Below are 24,261 nucleotides of genomic sequence, written 5' to 3' on the forward strand. Positions count from 1 at the left end.
AATTTATTGTCATGTCTCCAAGTATTTGAGAAAGAAACTTTAGCTTACAATAAAGTTGGGATTTTTTGTAGGATACATTGAAACTCCACACAATTACCAGGTGTATTTAACTTCATTGTGAATGACAGCTATGAGGATAGGAGTCAATTTTGATGAGGATAAGGCTATGATATTATCTCTAGAATGAGAGTTAGGTATCCCACCAGAGCAAGTGCTACTAGCTCCAAATGGGGATCCTCGGGATGAGGTTCAAAATGTTATGGAGCACCCACATGTAGTCGAGTAGACAAGAGGCAAAGTGGAGGCACCATTCAACCAGAATCTTCCAAAGTGAGGAGAAACAGAACCAGAGAAACTGATATATTGTTTCGGGACGCTAGGGAGAATGTGCGAGCCCCTACATCATAGCAGAGGCATAGGAGGTCACCTGATAGGTACACTGGGTAGATGGCTCTCATGACAGAGCTCGTTGAGACAGAGCCATCTTCATTTGAGGAAGCAGTTTCTCAACCTATTTGGGTTGAGGCCATTGTGGAAGAATACGAATCCATCATGAATAATAGTGTATGGGAGGTGGTGTTGAGACCAAAAGGGAAATCATTGGTTGATTCTAGATGGATCTACAAAGTGAAGCATGCAAGTGATGGGAGCATCAAGAAGTACAAGTCCAGATCTGTGGCCAAAGGATTCTCTCAAGTAGAGGGAGTGGAGTATGAGGAAAAATTTTCACCACTTGCAAGATATTTCTCAATTAGATCCATTCTAGCATTGGTTGCACAGATGGGGTGGAAAATCCACCAAATGGATGTGAAGATCACCTTTCTCAACGGTGTTGTTGAGGATCAAATTTACATAGAGATGCTACAAGGATTTCAAACATATGATCGAGAGACACATGTGTGCAGAGTCAGGAGATCATTGTATGGTCTTAAACAGGTGCCTAAAGTATGGTGCACTCGGATTGATAGTTGTCTTAGTTGATTGGGCTTCACCAAAATTGAAGAAAATGAAAATCTCTATCACATTGTGGTAGATGGTAAGTTGTTTATTCTTGTTTTATTGAAATTTTGAATTAGGAAAAAAATTTACATTTTGAAAAATTTTAAAATATTAATAAAGAGAATCAAATCTTTTAGATATAAATATTTCTTCAAATTTTGTATCTTAATAAACCAAAAATAAAATAAATCTAAACTAATCTAACTTACCAACTTAAATATTTGGCACACAGATATTCAAAATAGATTTAAAATTTCAAGGCCATTGAATATAATGGAGTTCCGAATCGAGGAAGTTAATAATTTTTTAGACAGAGGTCCATGCATATTCAAATCCGTAGCCAGATGTATTTTTTTTTTTAATTATGCATGGTTAAATTAAAAAATATATTTTAATATAAATTATTATATAAAAAAATAAAAGCCAGCTCGTTTAATTTTTAATTTCTTAAAGCGAATATTCCAAAATGTATCCCCGAAGTAGGAACGTTGACTTGAATGCGGATCTATTCATCTGTTTCCTTCCTTTAATCCAGTTGTTCAACGCTTCAATTTATCGATCTTGCGGCCCTTCACTGGAAATCCAAAGCAGAAAGCGATGAGCAGCAACTGAGGAGAAGCGATGAAGAGCTTCAAAAATTGAGGGACGCTTGCCAACAATGGGGTTTTTTCCATGTGATCAACCATGGAATCAACCCAACTCTTATTGGAACAGTAGATTCCATTGCTCGGGATATGTTTTCACTGCCAACTGCTATCAAAGAAAAGGCCATTTTACCAACTTTCTATACTGGTTATGTCCAGCCGGAGATAGGTCCCATGGGAAAAGAATCGGTGCCTGAGAGCATGATTCTTCCCAATGACCATATACTCCATCAAGTCTCTTCCAAGTTGTGGCCCCAAGGAAATCATAGATTTTGGTATGTTTTTGAAACACTGATTTTCCTTTCTTTTTTTCCTTCCAATTATGTAATTTTGATGGCTATATATAGATTATACAATATTAATATAGTTTCATTTTAACTTAGATAAATTTATTTCAGTGTTAATTTACTAATCATAGGGAGGAGTTTCACGGGGTTTTAGATAGATAGATCAGATTAAGGTAATATATTAGACATGATGAAGATTCTAGAAACATCTAATCTAAATAATTGGGTTGTTTTATTGAGCTGGTGATTTATTTTGTTCATTTTGTTTGATAATTTGTTATGATGAAGTGAACATATCCAAGAATATAAAAGCAAGTTGAGGGAGTTGTCACATGAGATCCTAAAACTCATTATTTCCAGTTTGGGTGGCGAAGTCTCTAAACACTATAGATCAGCCCCCTTCGAAAATTGTGAATTCCAAATCCGCATGAATTTCTATCATAATAACAAAAACCCGGAAGCAACAACTGAGGATCATCAGATATTCTCTCAAGCTCATACAGACATTGGGTGCCTTACTATTTTGTACCAAGATGATGTGGGTGGTCTTCAAATCCGAACAAAGGAAGGAGAGTGGGTTAATACAAAGCCCTTGCCTGGATCCTTTGCTGTTAATATTGGCGACTGTCTACAGGTCCAACACTGCAACGTATCTTTCTTTGGAAATTAGAAATATGTTTTAGAAGTAGAACAAAATATAATTGAATGATGTTTGTAAATGGCAGATGTGGAGTAATTGCAGATACCGTAGCGCAGAACACCGCGTGGTGTATGGAGGATGTAAAGTGAGGAGGTTGTCTATTGCCTTATTTATGTTTCTGCAAGACGAAGCTGAAATTTTTGCTCCTCAAGAATTGATTGATGACAAAAGCCCCCGCGTGTACAGAGCATTTACATTCAAAGAGATGAGGGCGTACTTCAGGAAGGTTGGGCCAAGTTTGGGCGGAAGTGATGCTTATTTCCGAATATAATGGACTTTGAACGACATTCAATGCTCAAAAAACATGAGTATAGTATATGATTATGATTGCATTATGAATGAGATTTAAAACTTTTTAAAGTTTTTGCATTTTAAAGAAGGTTTAAATTTATGTTCATTTTTCTCTGTGTTTTGTGTTTGATGGATTTAAGGTTTAGATTTTACACTAATATAATTATAGAGTGTATCTTTGACATTAATTTTCTTGATTTTGTTACACTGAAGGCTTAACTACAACATTTTTTTAGTATATCTATAGCAAAGATTTTTTATATGGAAGTTCTCTCTGGTTGATGATTTCAATGTAATAAGTGATTTTTAATCTTCCTCGAGTAATTTGTTTGTTTTTTTTCTTAATTTCATATTTAGGTTGAGCCTATGCTTGCTCCAATGTTTGATAATAGAATGACCTGTTCATCGACAAAATGTTGCTAAGTTTAGTGGAGCTTGAACACCCCTTGGGATAATTGGATTCCCCTAAAAATAATTTTCATTCTTAATCCATCCCCATAAAATTTAAGCTTGAAATATTTTAATATTTACTTATTTTTTATATATTATAAAGAAATTTCTCATTAAAATTAAAAATTAAAAACAAAAAAATTTAGCTCATTAAAATTTGGAATAACCAACACAACTCAAAATTGATGAAAACTATTGACCATGAAAATGATAAAAATGAAAAAAAACAAAAACCAACTCATTTGCAATAGTCAACACAACTCAAAATCGATGAAACTTATTAACAACCCAAAAAAAAAGACTTAGCTCATTAAAAATTAGAACAACCAACCCAACTCAAATAAAATTATCATAATTTTTAAGCCTTAAATTAACCAACACAAATCAAATCAAATTAAAATGAGCATGCTCTTCTCTAATTCTAAAGATAATGCTTTTAAACCCCTTACTCTTCTTTAGTAAGATAAACTATTTCTATTTAGTACAATAAACCTCCATTTGATAGTAATGTAAGTTATTTCTATTTATTAGATTAAACTTTATTTAACAATATCGTGAGTAGTTACGAGACATTAACAAGTGCAAAGGAAACAAAATAAAAAACAATGCTATGCTATATATATCATGATGAAGTTTAATTGCGTGTCTTCATAGTCTCTGTCCCTTAAATAATACGTTGAATTCTGACCTGCCTTCAAAGTCTCTTCTCCCTTAATAAATCAAAGAATCTTTGATGACAAACTGCAAGCTGCAATGATGATGCCAAGTGGCTTTGTGATCACATGAAAGGATTTATCATATATTTGTGTTATTGCTATGAGAATAGCAAGGCTTTGGCGTTCACTTTGAGCAGATAGATTTTGTTGTAGGATATTATATACATTTGAAATGTATCGTTGACTATTTGATGTTTTTTTTCAAGTTTATTGAAATTTTGGTAGAGAATTTTTGGAATAGTAAATTTAAATTTTGTTATTTCCATAGTTATAATATTTTAGATAGGATTTTAAAGGCATTAAATTTATTTAAAATTGATTTTTAAATAATAGAAATTTACAATTTCACAAAAAAATTCTCTTAAAATAGTTGTGTCAGGATGAGGTTTACAAATGGGGAAATTATAGGTTAAACAACATGTAGGAGGACAAGTGGAGAATTAGACTACCCCTTATTAATACATAGTCATTGGTATCAATTGTCGACGCCATTTCCATATCAATTCATTCCAGTATGATCGAAGTTGGAAACAGGGCAACAAATATATTACAGGGATTTGGTGGTATTTCGATGCAGTTGTTAGGTTAGGAGCATTAACTCTGAAACGATGGTCGTTGGAGCTTCAAGAGGTAGGAACAGGTGGTATATAAGCGGTACTCTGCCTCTAAACTAGGCAATGACATTGGTTAAAGTCTCAGTGCTCAGGGAAATGGCTTCCCCAAGTGCAGATAGTAGCGAGAATGGTAGAAAGGAATTATTGTTAAGTGCATTGGAGGAAATATTGGGCTCGATCTTGAAGCTCAGAGAGCAGTTTATTATGGAAGCTCATTAGCATTTTACACTGATAAACTGCCAACTGGAAGAATTAAGGAAGGAAGTGGAGTGACTCCAGATTATGGTGACCATGCTGGCAAAGACGGTAGACATGTTGACAATTAAGGTGGATGGCATCTATCTCAAAGCGGAATTGGCAACTGTTGTAGTTCTGAAAGAAGTCTATGGACTTCGCAATCCCCTCCCTTTAGACACCAGAGAATAACAACGAGCTAACAGCCTTTAGGACCAGTTTATTGGAGATTCTGGTACACAAAAGGAAGAAGCAGTTTAGACAGAACAAACAATTAAAGAAAGCATGGAAAAGGAAGCTAGAGATCATGCAATATTGACTATTTGAATGTTACGTTTTTTTGCTAAATATTATGGAGTTTTTTGGTATATATATAAGATAAACAATATAAGAACCCTTGCATGTAAAATACCAACGAAAAATAGAATGTTTAGTGAGAATTTATGGTCTTTGGTTGAAGAAGATCCATCCCTTGATGCAAGGGTTCTACACGATACAGAAGGCTTTCCTCAAAGCAACCAAGAATTCGTTATCTAAAAAAGAACCGAAAGAACGGCTTCCAAGTGTGCATCTTCCGTATGTTCAAGGAACCACTGATAGGATTGCGAGGATTCTGAAGAAGTATAATGTCCCCTCAACGTTTAGACCCCTTAACACCATTCGTAGGTCCCTCAGATCTGTGAAGGATCCTATCGACCCTAAGGGCATGAAAGGAGTATATATTATTCCTTGTTCCTGTGGGACCCCCTATATTGGTGAGACTGATCGCTCCATTAATCAAAGGATTAGTGAACACGCAACTGACCTTAAGCATAGGAGAACCAAGTCTTCTGCTTTAGCAGAACATGTGGAGAAAACCAATCATCATGTCTGTATTGAGGAGGCTAGTGTTATTGCTAGGGTTTCGCATTTCCATCACCGGAAATTTAGGGAGGCCCTTGAGATTGAAAAAAGGTCGAGCAATCTCAATAGAGAGGATGGCTGGAAGATCAGTAGTTGTTGGATCCCAGCTGTAAGGTCCTTAGGTGTGAACGCGGACAGGCGCCAGGTGAGTCACCGTGCACGACGGGCGCGCGGGCGGGCGCACGAGGTGGGCGCGGGCGGCACGACGGGCGCGCGAGGGCTGCACGATGGGCGCATGCTGCACAGAAATGCGATGAAACAACAAACAGGAATGCAACGATACTTGGACAGAATTACGACACTTGAATGAAGTGCGTAGAAATGATAGTGGGTTTATACCACGACTTGGAGGAGACTTGCGCTAAGGCAAGGCCGACTTGTAAAGAGTGTTTTAAGGGTGTGTTGAGTCATGTTTTGGGGGTCGGCTGGAGTGCCACCTCCCATGCCAACACACATATAAATACACATGCGCAGATTCATTTGGAGACAACGAACTCGCACTTGAGAACTCGCATAAGCCAAGGGGAAAAGTGCACAGATTGAAGAGGGAGTGCGCATACCTCATGCGCAAGTCTTGAGGACGCACTTGGAGTATTTCTTGGAGCCGGTTGTGGGTCGGGCAAGGTGTGCCCGAGTTCGTGCGGAAGTGAAGTTTTGGTGTAGGACTTGGCAAGGGGTTCTAGGTGGCTCGGGTGAGCACCGCCCTTTGTGCAAGAGGTGCACAAGATTGTAAAAGGCAGGGTTGCCTCTCATTGTAAATTTGACTAAGTATGAGACTTGGTTCGGCCAAGACATACTTGTACATTGTAAATTGATATTCTTAATATATTGTCGGGCAGACTCATATTACAGGGAGTTGCCCCTCCCTTTATACTGTTGCAATTGTTGTTCTTGTTATAATTGCTATGGATAATGAATGAGTATGGGCTTCATTGGTATAAAGGATAATTGTATGTTTACTTGGTTGTGAAACACAAGCTAAGTAATGTTAAAGTGAAGTAGGTGTAGTCCATGAATGTTAGTATTGGTGAAAAGAAAACATTCGGTGGTGCTGCACCTTGCTACAAGTGGTTGGAAGACTACCGCATGTGTAGGGGCGTGACAGGTGGTATCAGAGCTCGGTTGGAGTTGGTGAGCAAGATTGCTCGTGACGAAGTGATAGTGGAAGCAGGTACTTGCAGGTGAAGGAAGTTGGTTTCACATACAAGTGGAACAAGGGCTGGTTCATGGTTGCAGGGAACTTGGTGAAGCTAGTGAAAGGTTTAGCAGAGGTGAAGCTTAGTGCTTGGACCAAGCTGAACGACAAGGCATGGCAAGTTTGGAAGAATGCAAAGGGAAGCTCTTGCTTACCTTATACAGGTTGAAGCGGATGAAAGAGGAGAATCCTAGGATTTGAGAGAAGCTTGCAGTCTTGGAAAAGAATTTTGAAGACAAACTTCTTCAACTTGATTGGACAATGGAGCAAGATGAAGTTGCAGATTGTGCTATCAAGGAAGAGGAAGCCGTGATGTTTGAAGATGTTGCAGACATGACAACGATGGAGGATGAACTTGAGATTGATCAAGTTGGACCATGATCGTGTAGTTTGCAGGCATGGATGGATGAGGATACTCATATGGAGGAGCCTCATGATGATGATAAGCAAGGATTGTTGATTGTTGCAGGACTTGTTGGGGTTGTTTGTGACCTTATGGTAGAAGGTACAAAGGCCCGTGACAAGGGTGGGACTTGATGATCGTTGTGGATGAATGGGTCATGCTTTAGCCACATGGCTAAGTGCCTGGCATGACTCATGGACAGATTGGAGGGCACACTCTTGGGTGGACTTCTCATGGCCGAGACCAAGAGATAGCCTTGGTGGAACCTTCAATGAAGGAGCTATGATGGAGAGACTCATGTGATGATGATATGGTTGGGTGATCGAGTTCACTAGATTGAAGATTGCAGCTTGGATGAGGATGACCGATTGTTGTGATGGGTCTACTTATTGGACTACATGGGCAACTTAGTCATGGACATCAGGTTGGAGGCATAGAGCATGGCAGTCTTATGCAGGGACATTATGCGGAGCACTTGTAGAGGTGTCACTTATGGGCATCCAATGAGGAGTGCCAAGGCAGAGATGTTGTGCAGATGGATTTGCTGATGTGACATGGAGACTTATTATGAGCCGATGGAGAGGTTGTGCACTCTTGTACAACAAGGCCATGGACTTGGGTGGAGTTGTGAGCAGATTATGGAGCATTCCTACTACATGGAGAGTTGAGGCATCTTGCAGGGACCTTTGGACCGAGACTTGTATGCTTGTTGAGATGTTGGTTGGAGATGACTCATGGAGCTCATGATGACATGAGGTTGTGACTTTTAGGGACTTCATATATGGTGGACTTAGAGGATCTGATGCATTGAGGAGCTGAGGTCAGAGACTTTGATGCAGTATGGGATGCATACTTTCAAAGTACATGTATGGGCATGGCTTGGAAGAGTGACTTGATGTGGATGATCAGTATGAGACACTTTGGAGTGATGGAGTTACAACGATGATGATGCCTTGGTGGCAACACTTGGGCATGGGTTGAGCCAAGACTCAACTACTTTGGACAGCATGTTGCAGATGAGATGAGGACTACTTCATGGACCTGAGCATGGCTTACACTTATATGGAGATGGATTCTTGATCGAGTTGAGGATGTGGCAGGATGTCTTGAGAAACAACTGATGGTGGCATGAGGATGTGCATTCTCATGATTGAGCGTGATAGTTGGACTGGCCATCCGACTAGTTCAGAGATGGGGGTTAACAGTGTGCAGAGATGTGTTAGCATTGTGTTGGAGTATCATGGCAGTAGTTCACTTGATGACACATGAGGAGGTCGACACGATATGTTGCAGTGAGCATGTAGCTTGGATGGAGGGACCAGCCTTCCATGATGGAGAGCCACATGTGAAGATTGTGATAGGGAGGTCGATGATCATGGATTGAGATGATCTCTGATGGATGACATACCGATGAGGCGTATACCTTGGTATGGTGATCTTGGTGACAGATGGTTTCCGGGGCGAGACATGGTGGAGACGATGGTTCTACATATGTTGCAGTAATGTTTGCAGTATGTGGAGGAGTTGACATCATGGATGATATTGGTGGATGGTTACCAGGATGGTATGTTGTCGAGGACGACAATGATTTCAGGTGGAGGAGGATGTAAGGTCCTTAGGCGTGAACGCGGACAGGCGCCGGGTGAGTCACCGTGCACGACGGGCACGCGGGTGAACGATGGGCGCGCGGGCACACAAGGTGGGCGTGGGTTGCACGACAGGCGGGCGAGGGCTGCACGACGGGCGCGCGCTGCACAAAAATGCGACGAAACAGAAAACGGGAATGCGACGATACTTGGATAGAATTACGACACTTGAATGAAGTGCGTAGAAATGATAGTGGGTTTATACCACGACTTGGAGGAGACTTGCGCTAAGGCAAGTCCGACTTGTAAAGAGTGTTTTAAGGGTGTGTTGAGTCATGTTTTGGGGGTCGGCTGGAGTGCCACCTCCCATGCCAACACACATATAAATACACATGCACAGATTCATTTGGAGACAAAGAACTCGCACTTGAGAACTCGCATAAGCCAAGGGGAAATGTGCACAAATTTAAGAGGGAGTGCGCATACCTCATGCGCAAGTCTTGAGGACGCACTTGGAGTATTTCTTGGAGCCGGTTGCGGGTCGGGCAAGGTGTGCCCGGGTTCGTGTGGAAGTGCAGTTTTGGTGTAGGACTTGGCAAGGGGTTCTAGGTGGCTCAGGTGAGCACCGCCCTTCGTGCAAGAGGTGCACAAGATTGTAAAAGGCAGGGTTGCCTCTCATTGTAAATTTGACTAAGTATGAGACTTGGTTCGGCCAAGACATACTTGTACATTGTAAATTGATATTCTTAATATATTGTCGGGCAGACTCATATTACAGGGAGTTGCCCCTCCCTTTATGCTGTTGCAATTGTTGTTCTTGTTATAATTGCTATGGATAATGAATGAGTATGGGCTTCATTGGTATAAAGGATAATTGTATGTTTACTTGGTTGCGAAACACAAGCTAAGTAATGTTAAAGTGAAGTAGGCGTAGTCCATGAATGTTAGTATTGGTGAAAAGAAAACATTCGGTGGTGCTGCACCCTGCTACAAGCGGTTGGAAGACTACCGCAGGTGTAGGGGCATGACACCAACCCTCCCTTCCTAGTCATTTTCTTCCCTCCCCACGCCCCCCTTGCCCCTAGGTTATAGCTTGTTCTTGTTTTCTTCCTGGTACATTTCCCCTTGTTTCCTGTATCCAATAGCTTTTGTTCTTTGATGAGTAGTTGATTTAGTTTGAGGTTTTAATAATATTTTGTTCATGTGATTTGTTATATTCTAATAATTTTAACTTAATTAAAAAAGAAAAATAATTGTGAAATCAATGTATGATAATTTGCTAAATAAATAAATAATAATAATAATAATTTCTAACCCTTAAATCACTCCTTTACTTATATATTTAATAATTGTTATTTAATATTATTTTATTTTAACATTTATTTATAATTGAAAGTTTACAGAATAGTTAAAACTTTTATATTCATATGGCCCTTTAACTTTTAATTTAATAAGAATATTACTAACTATCAATTTAATAATCAAGTTAAATTAATCTTATCTATTTTAATCTTGACATCAATCTATGATAATATGCTAAATAATATTCAAATTATTTAAAATATTCTTTCTAACCCTTAAATCACTCTAATATTTATATATTTATATATTTAGTTAACAACCTTTATAACTAACTTTTAATTTATAATTTATTTTAATATATATTTAAAAGTATAATATATATATTTAATATAGATGGTTAAAACTTCTATATTCATATGTCCCTTTAACTTTTAATTTAATAAGAATATAACTAACTATCAATTTTAATATTAACTTAATAAGGTTATGCCCCTAGTCCGGTCCAACTAGCCATTTCCCAGTCAAATTTAGTCGTTAGTCAATATAGTCGTTACCTGGTCTAGAATTTAGTCGTTGGTTGCTCTGCTCTCACTATTTAACATGCATAGCTAGATCTGATTCTTCAACTTGTCTTGACAATGAACCACACTAGTTGGTTCGAAACACGTCGACAAATGAAATATCATGTGATTTACGTCAAAAAATCTCTCATAAACATAATAAAACTCTTTAAAAAAAATCAAATAAAGTAAATTTATTTTAAATAAAATTATGAAAATAGTATTTACATTTATCAAAAAAAAAATAGTATTCAAAAGACATGTATCCAAACTCAATAGTGCATAGAAACTAAAGCTAACAAAAAAATAATGATGATTATAGAAAAGTTAAAAGAACTTATGTGGGTTCTACTTTTATTTCGTCTTACTCCTTTATTCAATCTGGAAACTGCCTAGAGAAATGGAGAAGTTTGGTTTATGAACCCTAAGCTTGGTGGGTGATATGGTGTAAAGGTTCTTTGTACTATTTAGAAATCACATTGACATGGAATCTGAATGAAGGCTCAAGTCATTGCATTAAAGTTTATCATATCATTAAGTTGTTTTGTTGAGCTGGTGATTCGTTCATTGTTTCTGATAATTTGTAATGATGAAGTGAGCATATCCAGGAATATAATCGTTCGTTGTTTTTGATAATTTGTAATGATGAAGTGAGCATATCCAGGAATATAAATTCCAGTTGAGGGAGTTATCACATTGGATCCTAAAACTCATTATTTCTAGTTTGGGTACCGATGTCTCTAAACACTATAGATCAACCCCCTTCGATAATTGTGACTTTCATATTCACATGAATTTCTATCATAATAACAAGAGCCTGGAAGTAGCAGCTAGGGATCATCAAATATTCTCTTAAGGTCATACAGACATTATTTGCCTTACTATTTTGTACCAAGATGATGTGGGTGGTCTTCAAATCCGAGCAAGGGAATAAGAGTGGGTTAATACAAAGCCCTTGCCTGGATCCTTTGTTGTTAAAATAACTGACTCTCTACTAGTCAAACATTGCAACACATGTTTCTTTGGAAATTAGAATTATGTTGCAGAAGTAAAATACATAATTGAATTATTTTTGTAAATGGAAGATGTGGAGTAACTTCATATATCGTAGCACAAAGCACCAAGTGTTGTATGGAGAATGTAAATCGAGCAGGTTGTTGATTGCGTTCTTTATGTTTATGTTGGACGAAGCTAAATTCGTGATCCTCAGGGATTGATTGATGAGAAGCACCCCCACATGTATAAAGGAAATACATTCAAAGAGCATAGGGCTTACTTCACAAACGTTGGCCCAAGTTTGGGTGGAAGTGATGCTTATTTCTGAACATAGTGTGTTGAAAATAGTAACAAGAAATGTTATAAATATCATTGCTATAGATAACATTTCAAGGACCAGTGCGGAAAATAGCAACAAGGAATAAAGAAATAGGAATGCTAAAAATAGCATTTCATGATAGATTCTAATTTTAATTAGTCCTTAAATTAAAATTCGAATTTGACCTTAATTTTAATTAGTCCTTAAATTAAAATTGAGAATTAAAATTTGGATTTGATCTTAGCAGTTGTTTGTAAAATAATTAATTAATTCATCTTGAGTTAATTAGTTGGAGAAAATCAAACATGAAGTCTTTGTGAAGACATGCAACAGTTATCCCTTTGGTTGAGGAAGTTATCCCTTAATTAAGGAGATAAGGATGAATTGTATTTGAGTTGTAATTAGTTAGCTCAGTTAACTGAGTTAAGTCCAGTTAAATTAGTTCCAAACAATTGGAGGAACCCCTTAATTAAGGAGATAAGGATGAGTTGTATTTGAGTTGTAATTAGTTAGCTCAGTTAACTGAGTTAAGTCCAGTTAAATTAGTTCCAAACAATTGGACGAACTAATTGTGAGTTCAATCAATTAATGCATGCGTGCATGCAACTAGTGTTCTCTAGATAACTGAATATTCTCTCACAAATAACCAATGCATGTCATTTCAGAGAAAGACCCAGTTGAGATTAAAGGAATGGATGCCAGTGTACTATCAGTTGGAGGAATTTTCCTATAATGGAAACTCATCCATGCAGAAAGAATTATCTCCTTTAGGATTGCACAGTTATTTAAGAGGTCAGTGTTGTGTGTGAGAGGATTATTCACACAGGTTGCAGCTAGAGGACCCAGGAGAAACTGCCCAAGGAAATAGGAGGCTTCGAGGACTAAAGGAAGGCATATGTGTTGTCTATTATGTCTATGAGCCGTAGTGAGGGATTTTTCTGAGAGTTGGATAGCTTGTGAGCTAAAGCTTTGTGTAATCCTAAGATATTTCCATTTGTATGATAATACATATAGCGGGGTTTTTAGCTAAGGCTTTCCCCTGAGTATTTTCTGTGTTTCATGTGTATTGATTCTTCTTCTGGTTATATGTGTTCTACTCAATCTTGCTCAAATCTATTAAGCTTCCACAAGTTTGATTGTAGAGGTAGATTAAAGTATTTTTCTTTAGTATATTACATTATCAGGTTAATCTACAGTGAGAATTTCTACATGGTATCAGAGCTCAGTTTTTCGAAGAAGTGAATAGTATACGAAAAATAGAATTCGAAGTTAAAAATAAAAATAAAAAATGGGCTGCGAGTTTGCAGAGAAGATCTGAAATTTTTTAAAGCAACAACACTTGAAAGAAGTGTTGCATGCAAAACATTCCAAAGGTTCAGGATCGGGTTCGAGTTGAATGTCTTTCTTGTTGAGAGGGAGTGTTGAAAATATCAACAAGAAATGCTATAAATAGCATTGCTATAGATAGCATTTCAGGTACCAATGTGCAAAATAGCAACAAGGAATGAAAAAATAGAAATGCTAAAAATAAGATTGTTATAAATAGCATTTTGAGATAGATTCCAATTTTAATTAGTCCCTAAATTAAAATTGAGAATTAAAATTCGAATTTGATCTTAGCAGTTGTTTGTAAAATAATTAATTAATTCATCTTGAGTTAATTAGTTGGAGAAAATCAAACATGAAGTCTTTGTGAAGACATGCAAGAGTTATCCCTTTGATTGAGGAAGTTATCCCTTAATTAAGGAGATAAGGATGAGTTGTATTTGAGTTGTAATTAGTTAACTCAGTTAACTGAGTTAAGTCCAGTTAAATTAGTTCCAAACAGTTGGAGGAACTAATTGTGAGTTCAGTCATTTAAAGCATGCATGCATGCAACTAGTGTTCTCCAGATAACTAAATATTATCTCATAAATAACCACTGCATGTCAGTTCAGAGAACGAACCAGTTGAGATTAAAGGAAGGGACAATGTACTATCAGTTGGAGGAATTTTCCTATAAAGGAAACTCATCCATGCAGAAGGAATTATCTCCTTCAGGATTGCGCAGTTATTTCAGAGGTCAGTGTTGTGTGTGAGAGGATTATTCACACAGGTTGCAGCTAGAGGACCCAGGAGAAACTACGCAAGGAAATAGGAGGCTTGGAGGACTGAAGGAAGGCATATGTGTTGTCTATTTTGTCTATGAGCAGTAGTGAGGGATTGTACTGAGAGCTAGATAGCTTGTGAGCTAAAGCTTTGTGTAATCCTGAGATATTTCCACTTGTATGATAATATAGATAGCAGGGTTTTTAGCTGAGGCTTTCCCGTGACTAATTTTTGTGTTGCATGTGTATTGATTCTTCTTCTGGTTATATGTGTTCTACTTGATCTTGCTCAAATCTATTAAGCTTCTGCAAGTTTGATTGTAGAAGTACATTAAAGTATTTTGCTTTAGTATATTGCATTATTAGGTTAATCTACAATGAGAGTTTTTACATAGTGGACTTTGAGCAAGATTCAATGTTCAAAAAATGCCACTATAGTATATGATTATCATTGCATTATGTTTGAGGTGCAAATATTTTTTTTAAGTTTTCTATTTTAAAGGAGGTTTACATTTCTTTGGATCTTTCTTTGTGTTTGATAGATTCAGAAGTTAAGATATCTACACTAATATCATTACTATTACAAAGGGTGTTTTTGACATTACTTTTCTTGGTTTTCTTATACTAAAAGTCATTTCTTAACTACAAATTTTTTTTAATACATTGATTATCCATATGGTTAATAACTAATGTAATAGGTTGATACTCTTCTATTTCTACATTATTTTGTTTATTACTCCCTACATTGCTAAAGATTATAATTCCCGATACTAATCAAACAATAAAATATTTTTAATTAGAATAACAAAAATTGTATATTAATTTGATTTTAAAATAAAATAAAAAATTTATTATTTTCTAAATTTGTAAATTACATTATAATAACATATTTATTAAATTAAAAATTTAATTTCAATATAAATATTAAAATTATTATTGATAAACATATAATTGAAATAAATAAATTATAATATCCTAAATAATTTTTAAAAATTATGCATCCATCATATATATATATACTAGCCTTAAATAACTTTTAAAGTTATGTGCTAAATAACTTTTAAAATTATTTACGAAACTTACTCACTCATAACGTTATCTATATGAAAATATTTAACCCCTAACTTTATCTATGTGAGAATATTAAAAATTATTTACACTAACCCCTAATTTCATTTATATATATTCTCAAAATATTAATTTTATGAAATGCTTCATAACATTCATATATCATTTTACATCTTCTCCATCTATATCTCTAAATAACTTTTAAAATTATTTACACTGGCCTTAACCTTAACCTTATCTATGTGCATTCTCACAATATTAGTTATCTGCAATGTTTCATAAGTTTCATATATCATTTCACAACCTCTTTATCTATATTTATAGCTTGAAATCATTTTTAAAGTTATATGCTAAATAACTTTTAAAAATATTTACACTAGCCTCTCACTTTATCTATGTACATTTTCACAATATTAGTTTTATGCAGATGCTTTATAGTTTTCAGGTACCGTTTCACATTCTCTTCATCTATATCTCTAACCTTAAATAACTTTTAAAATTGTGTTAAATAAATTTTAAAAATATTGACACCGGCCCTTAAATTTGTCTATATACATTTTTATAATATTAGTTTTGTTCAATACATCATAGCTTTCATATATCATTTCATAACCTCTTCATTTATATATCTACATAATATATCTATTAACATTTAAATTAATAAAACTTATTAAATATAAAAACAAGAAAAATGAAAAACTTAAGTCAATAAAAAAATTGAATTAACCAACGTAATTCAAATAAAACTATCATACTTTGATTAAATTAACCGACACACATCAAATTAAAATTATCATAATCTTCTCTAAATCTAAAACTAATACTTGTAAACCCCTCAAGCTAATACTTATATTTAAACCCCTTACCCTACTTCAGTAATGTAAGTTATTTCTATTTATTCGATTAAACCTCACATTATTGATATTTATTACATGAAACCTTTATTTGACGATATCGAGTAGTTACGGGACATTACTAAGTGTAAATGAAACAAAATAATAAACAATGCTATGCCAAATTATCTGTTTAATTCTTACGTGGCTTCAAAGTTTGTTGTCTCTTAATAAATCAAAGAATATTTGATGACAAACTGGATGCTACACGGATGTTGCTGCATGATGCCAAGTGTCTCAATAAGCTCATTAAGGTTCATCTTGTGATCACATGAAAGGATTCGTCATCATTAATTATTTATTATATATTTGTATTTTATTATGATTGATTTCTATCCTGATTAATTCTTTATTATATATTTGTATTTTATTATGGTTGATTTTGGAGTTGTTTACCGAGGCAATTCTTTTGCCTAGTTAGACTATGACACTGATTTTTTTAATAGAAATGGTTGAATTTTATTAATAAGAAGAGGTTGGGCAAGCCGAACAACCTCGAGTGCAGACAAGTGTGAGAATTCAGGCTCAAAAGAGATCTCCTATCCTTGCTTGACTATGGTCCTCTTTTCTTTGAAGCTTTGGTACATTCCTAGGTTAAGTTAAAACCCACATACACTAAGTTCTACGGCCAAAATACCAACTCGTAAAATTAAAATAATTTTGATTAAAATTTGTCTTATCCCCCATATCCGGCCCCACTACAGAGTTAACCCTCGTCGATCTCGACACGCGATAGCCATCAGATCTTCTCCTGCACAAATCCGACGCATATCGTGTCCAATGCTTTCTGAACCCTAATTATTTAGGAGCGCGCTATATGGGCAGTTTTATATTGCCATGTGTTGGCCCCTGAGTGGAATCGCATCCAATTCAAAAATATTGTTGAGCAGCCAAGAGCGGTGCGAACAAACCCACTTACCTCTCTCGGCAAAATAACTCCCCTTATTTTTCAAAGCGCGATGGTCGATGGATCAACTCCACCCAAATCCGACACTTATCACATCCCTAGCTGACCGAGCTTTAACTGGGACCCATATTTGTGCCTGGCCCCATCGCAAGGATAATACCTCGCCATGAAAGGCGCACGAAAACCGTCAGATCTTCCCCTACTCGGATCTGATACTTATCACGTCGGTTCACTGTCCGACCATTGTCACCTCAAGTGCACGCGAAATAGGTGGTTTTGTCCTGCCACGCATTAGGTCGTGAGTTGAATCGTGTCCAATACTGGAAAAATTGTCCAGCGGCCAGAAGTGTTGCAATGAAAACCGCTTACCACTCCCCGCATCTTTAACCCCCCATCTTTCCCAGCACACTATGACCGTCGGATCTTCCCCCGCCCTGAGTCTTCGCCTCTCGTCCATCAAAATCGTCCTCTGAGTGAAATCCATTCTGCACCCTGCTTTTACTCCTATCTCAGCTTGCCCATGCAGAAAGCCAAAAACCTGTGAGCCCGCCTTTGTTCTGCAGGTTCTGCCCTTGGACGACTCTCCTTGCCTGTTAAGGGATTGGGTGCCTTTCCACATCCTCATCATTGTTCACCAACATACCTTGGGCTAAAAGACATCCTTTGTTGGCCATTATGTCGGCTTCCTTGTTCTGAGCTCGCAAGACATGATAGAATGAGCAGGATGTGAAGTTATGAGTCAACTTTCTCATTCTTTCTAGGGCCTTGTTTAGAGCAGGGTCGTTGAGTTGATCGCTCTTATTAAGGGTTTTAATCAGGATTTCAGAGTCCTTGAAGATTTGAAGGATTTCCCCTATGTTCCTTTGAGCCACCAGACAAGATTTTAGCAGACCTAGGATCTCTGTCTGGTTTTTGGTGCTCTGACCTAGACCCCAACTATAGCTGTCCTGATTTTGTCCATCTATGGAGTAAATTATTCCTCTTGCCCCTGATATCCCCGGGTTTCCTTTGGAGGCTCCATCGAAGAAAATCATGACTTTTCCTTGATTTTTCCACCATTTTTGGAATTCCACCTCAGAGATCCGAAGATGCCACTCTAGATTATGGCTAGTCAAGGATATATTCTTCTTGATGCTTGCCCGTCTCAGGGAATCACCTAGCCAGCTGAGCTCTTCAGGGAGAAGCTTGTTGTCTAACTTATAAGGTCTCTTTTCAAGAGTTTCCAGCAGCAAGGCTTTGGCCTTGGCAATGACTGTGTTGGTGGATTGAAGTCTATTATTGAAGATGGTTTCATTCCTAGCCAACCAGATTTCCCAGCAGATATATTTTGGGATTGCATTCAAGATTTTAGTCCAAGTTGATTCGATGTTCAAAGCGTATGGATAGCGATCTTTCCAAGTTGTGAAAAGACTAACCACTGAATATTTCTGAGGGAATTGGACGTTGAGCCTCATGGTAGCTTGCAACCAAAGCTCTTCAGAAAAGGGGCAGTCTATGAATAAGTGATCGATCATTTCCTGGTCCTTGCAGCAGAGGGGGCATCTGTGTGGACCAATGATTCCACTTTTCTCTAGGTTGTCCCCAATGAGGGTCCTTCTGTGCATGAGAGTCCAGCAGAAGAAGTTGATTTTTGGGAGTTCAAATGGGTCCCAAACATTATGCCAAAGCTTTGTAGTATGGATCTGAGGACTTGAGCCTCAAATATTCTTCCTCTTCTCTAAATGTCCGGAGGGTGCTGATTTGTTGTTCTTGCTCCCTCTGAGTCTAGGTTCTAGTTACGTCTTGAGTCTCTAGGCCCATTTGGAGATCCTAAAACTGCTTTGTGCTTTGTTTTCTTTGGGCAGTGGGAGAGACTGTGGGATTTTTTAACCAGTGCTTCAGGGCAGTTTTGGTGGCTTTTATCTTTTGCTCCCAAACATTGCTGGGTGATCCTTGAACATGAATGGACCAAGCCTTATTCACTGTGTCCAGAAACCCTTCCCAGTTTTCCCATAGTGGGCTGAACCGAAAGGGGATTGGTCCCAAGTTTTCTTCTTCTTCCATCAGTAGGAGGATGGGTTTATGGTTTGAGTTCCACTTTGGTAGAATTTTTGTGGAAATGATCATCTTCCTGGAGAGGAAGGAACTCTGAAGGAGGACTCTGTCGAGCTTGGCTGAGATATGATCCTCCCCTGTTCTGTTATTTGTCCAAGTGTATAGCCCTTTTTTTGGCTTAAAGTCCATTAAATCCCCTTGTTGAATCAGGTTTTCCACTAAGGGGAGGAAGCGGTCCCTGTTGCTGGTTCCTCCTCTTTTTTCCTTTGGGTCAAGGATTAGATTGAAGTCTCTGGCAATAATTATATTATTGAGGGAGTAAGCTTCCAAAAAATCAGTCAAGGTTTTCCAACATTGTTCCTTTTCTACATAGAGTACAGGAACATAGAGATTAAAGCGCAATGCTTATCTTACTTGGTAGGTGTCGGAGTTCGGTGTAATTCCAGTGTTTCGTCTGAAAGGAGCTTTCAAGTTGGAATTTGTGTTAGGATATTCCGACACATAGGAAATAGTTAAGTATAACTTGGTCTAGTATAGAGTTAGGTAAAATGTGTTTCTTTACTATGGACATTTTGTAACTTACAATCCGACGGTCACGATATGTAGTGATCCGATGGTTCATTCTCTCCTCGGTATTACCGACACTTGATCTGTGGCTTAACACCCGATTGGTCCATGATCTCTATTTAAAGAGCATGGAGGGTCATTTGTAGGTTAACCGTCCATGAGAGAAGCTTATCTAAATTTTCATTCTTTTATTAATAAATTGTCTGAAGTGGCCGCGTTGGCTCAGGCCATGGATTGTTTCCCTCTTTGGGGGTTTCAACCACGTCAAAAGTACTGGTGTATTGATCTGTGATCTGTTTGTGAGCGGTGTCCTTTGGTGTTCTGTTTGAGGAACTTACCCTGTAAATTCCTACATGGTATCAGAGCTATTTGAGGGCCGCGTCTGTTGGTGATCCAAATCTGAAGCCGGTAGAACTGCATCCGACTACCGTTTCCTAGATCTATTGTTTCTGACTGCTTTCGGGCCGAGAGGACTGCTCTATTATGTTAGGAGCATCTGTGCTAGTGAGGAACCCCTTTCGTTTCACGTGAAAAGGTTTCCGGTAGCCCTAGCTGCGTCATTTTTAAGATCTGGAGGTATACAGTGTTTATTTGCAGTTTATAGTTATTTTCTCTCTGTTTATTTCAGTTTCGGCTTATTTAGCCTTTTTTATTACCGGATCTATACCTTTCATTTTTGCGTATGCTCTTTGCCCCGTGACTTTGTGCAATTTGGGCAAATCAAAAACAGAAAGGAAGGATTTTTCTCATTCGTATGATCTTTTCCGCTGTGCCTTAGTGTGATCTCGGAAAATCAGAAACTGTTAAACACACATGGACAGCAAGAGAGATATGAAAGATAAATCATGCAATTCATTTTTTATTAACAAGAGATTTACATTTATAGTACATTTTGTGACTCTTGGGTTTTAGATCCCAAGGTCTCTTGGACTGCTTTTGTCCATTCGACTTCCACACTAACCCATTGAGGATTAGGTGTCCAACATTCCCCCCCTTAATCCGAAGGGTTATGTATGAGTCCAAGAAGAGAGCTGTAATACAAAATGTGCAAAAAATGCATGGCAGCACTAGGCTGAATGTGCTCTATGAAATGTTGGTATAAAGGGCAGTGGTTTAAGGATGACCACCAACACTGGAACGCTTAGTGCAGTTCCCGGAACTCTTCCAAAACTAGCAAGAAACTGAAGTTTTCTGCTAGAGGAAGTGATCCTATTGTTTTAAAGAGGGAAACCTTCAACCATAAAAGGGAGGTCTCACCCCGCATAAAAGGTAAAACTTCAACCTGAAAAGGGAAGTTTCAACCTGTGATGGTTTAAGGATGACCAACAACTCTGGAATGCTTAATGCAATTCCCGGAACTCTTCCAAAGCTGGCAAGAAGCTGGTGTCTTCTGCTAGAGGAAGTGTTCTCAATTGTGTTCCTGGAACTCTTCCAAGACTGGCAAGAAGCTGAAGTCTTATGCTAGAGGAAGTGTCCCAGATTGCCAACTGAAGGCATGTTCAGGGGCATCTTTGTCTCTGGCTACAACTCTGAAACTGGTGTGGCAGGTTGTGGCTCAGGCTCGCTTGATGTGGCTTTGAAGCTTGTAGATGACCATCATTTCCCCCCTGTCAGATACAAGGTGAGAAGATGGATAAAACTCAACTGCAAGACTATTCAATATTCTGGAACAAGTTCTGACATGTGTTTGGAATATCTTCTTGGTTGTTGATGCCCATTGCCAAGAAGAGATCCATCTAAGATGAATCTTTGTTCTTGCAGGACGTTTGTTTTTGAAGCATCTGTGTGAAGAATGGCTAGTTTTATGACAGTGCTTACATGGATGAAGATCAAAATAGTGATCTTTCAAATGGCCAACTCGATCACAGTGTTGGCATTTCACGATCTATTGTTGTTTTTGTTGCTGTGGAAGAGGGGTAGAATCTGGAACAACTGGAGCTGAACTGTCATGAAGAGCAGGTGAACTGTCATGAATGAATCCAGCACTCTGAAACTGAATGGGCTTGGCATAGTTTGGAATATGAAAGGACAAGTCCTTGTCATATCCAAGACCAGTTTTGTGCTTGTTGTGGACAAGCTGTTCCCAAGGTCTGATGATGGGCTTGGGAAGTGCAAACTGAGTTTCTGCATCTGCATGTACAACTGCTGCTTTATTGGGTACTAAATCTGAATCAACTGTAACATTATTAACATGCTGCTGATGGGTGGTTGTCTCAATGTTCTGAACAAAAACAGGTTCAAAATGGTGTCTATTTTGATGTAGCTCTTCTTGCTGTAGCTGTGATTCAAGCTGCAAAAAATCGATCTTTTCCTGTGCATTTTGCAGACATGTCTGAATTTCTGAGAGAGATCCTTTGCTGATTTGTAATGTGTCATCAACAGTAGATAATATCAGAGTTTTAAGGAACTGTAATACTTCACTGATTCTGGCCATGTCTGATTTACACCTTAAAAAACTGATCACAACTACTACTCAATGCAGAAAAGTAATATCTACTCACAGTACACAGCAATGTCCTTTATAAATGTCAGCAAATGATCAGTGTGCAATATAAAAGATTACAATCAGTTCACCAAAATCTTTATGCAGCAGTGGAATCAAGGAATCAATGCACTATAATGAATTTTAAATACAATGCCACAATTGGGGCAGCAGCAACTGCAAACTTGTTTGGATCCTTCAAGTACTCCTTCAGAAATGATGGTTATCAAAACTTCAATAATTATAACACCATGTCATGGGCATTCTTTGAACTGTAATTTACAGCGGTCAACCTCAGCAAAGCATTAAACATATGAATGGCACCAGCAATCAAATCGGATCCAACTATAGGAACAGAAGCACAGAATCTCGGTTGCAAATGGAATTCGAACTATTCAAAGTGTATTTGAAACCAATCACCATACCATTGGATCGTATACCATTCAGGCCTCATACGAACTTATTTAAAACAGCAGCTTCAACGTATTTCAGGCAGCATCATAATGTATTCAGGCAGCTTTAATCACAGTTTTCGATGCATTCAATACAGCTCCAGGTCAGCACACAAATAAATCAATGAGCGATATACAAAACTGATTTCTTTCTCTGCAATAGAGACTTAATGTCCAGCACATACAGTGCACATATTAAGAGCAATAATCATCACAAAAAGAAACTACCTTTCCAACCTGGACACCACCACCAGAAATGACGTGCATAGTATTGTCAATGCAGGTAAATCACTTAATTTAAGGATGGGTGAAGAGAAGCCCCCTCCCTGTAAAAGGCCTCGCAGAGATAGGAGCAAAAACAGAGTTTGTAGGGAAGTTGCTGTAGTTATGGAGGAAAATATCTGGAAAGAGCTCCCTGGGGACCTTCTCGAAAAAGTGATTGCACGGTTACCTATTCCATCTATTTTCTGCTTCCGATTAGTTTGCCGTAGTTGGAATTCTTTGCTAAGATCCCACAAATTTCTTCAACAGTTTGCAGAGGTTCGTCCTCAATCCCCTTGGTTTTACACCATAACACACGGAAACATATCTAATGGTGCAATCTATGATCCATCAATGAACAAGTGGTATCATTTATCACTGCCATCTCCTCCTCCTAAAACCATCATATCATATCACGTTGCATCAACAGGTTGTCTGTTTTATTGATATATTGCATCACAATTTTTTTTTTATATGTAATCCGCTTACGATGTCTTTCTTGCATTTTGAAGCCCTATCAAAGAAAGCTCCATTTCTTGATTGAAAAATAAACTCCGAAGCCAGTTCAGGAAGGCATCCCAAAGGCCCATTCTGCAGGTGGAACGGCTGTGATGATTCGATGAAGGGAATTGGGCCTCTAACGTAGGGCAAACTATAATAGCGCCCAACAATATCGATAATAATGATGATGATCAATATACACACAAACTTCGAAGGCTGGCGAATTCCATGGATTTTATCTATTTGAATTCTGAGTGACAGGAGAAGATGAAGCACCAAACGGATGGAACAGTAAGAAAATAAATGGAAGCTTGCCGGATTTGAAAGTTTCGCCTTCTGCTGGATTGAAATGGCTTTTGGAAGTAGTAAAGGAAATATGCTCGTTCCCCAAAACTATTTCCAGCTCCTGACAATCCCTCTTTGACTAATTCGCCTTCTGCGCAGCCCAATCAGACAGGAGCGGAGGATGGAGCCGTTCGACTTAAAATCTGTCTCACGAAAGCCCAGCTATGTCAGACCAGGATGGAGCCGTTCGACTTAAAATCCGTCTCACGAAAGCCCACCTCTGCACCAACTCATAGTGACAACTCTATTTTAGCTTAACCCACAACGTTTGATGTTCTGAGACTGCCCAGACTGCTGCGTTCTGCAAAGACTACTGCCTCTATTCCACTGTATATGTTACGTTAACACACTGCTTCCGAAATAATTTCAAAAAATAATAAACTCTGCCTTTCAACTGCTAATTCACCGACTTCTATCTGAAACTGGGGCATGAATTTCCAAATTTTAATTGTTCAGAATTCAAAT

The 24,261-nt window shown here is 37.8% G+C and overlaps 1 protein-coding gene across 1 annotated transcript; it reads left to right on the plus strand.

Moving 5' to 3' along the window:
* The first annotated feature begins 447 nt into the window (after positions 1 to 447).
* LOC149154439 (C4-beta,C20-epoxidase-like) lies at positions 448 to 2,910 on the plus strand. Its single transcript, XM_089444147.1, has 4 exons — positions 448 to 710; positions 1,535 to 1,918; positions 2,219 to 2,564; positions 2,656 to 2,910. The coding sequence occupies exons 1-4, from the start codon at positions 448 to 450 to the stop codon at positions 2,899 to 2,901; spliced, it is 1,239 nt and encodes a 412-aa protein (XP_089300273.1). The 3' UTR covers positions 2,902 to 2,910.
* Positions 2,911 to 24,261: the final 21,351 nt, after the last annotated feature.

This window comes from Pinus tabuliformis, chromosome 9 (genome assembly GCF_031772625.1).
Source record: "Pinus tabuliformis cultivar Carrire ecotype Pingquan chromosome 9, CPIR1, whole genome shotgun sequence".
Lineage (NCBI taxonomy): Eukaryota > Viridiplantae > Streptophyta > Pinopsida > Pinales > Pinaceae > Pinus > Pinus tabuliformis.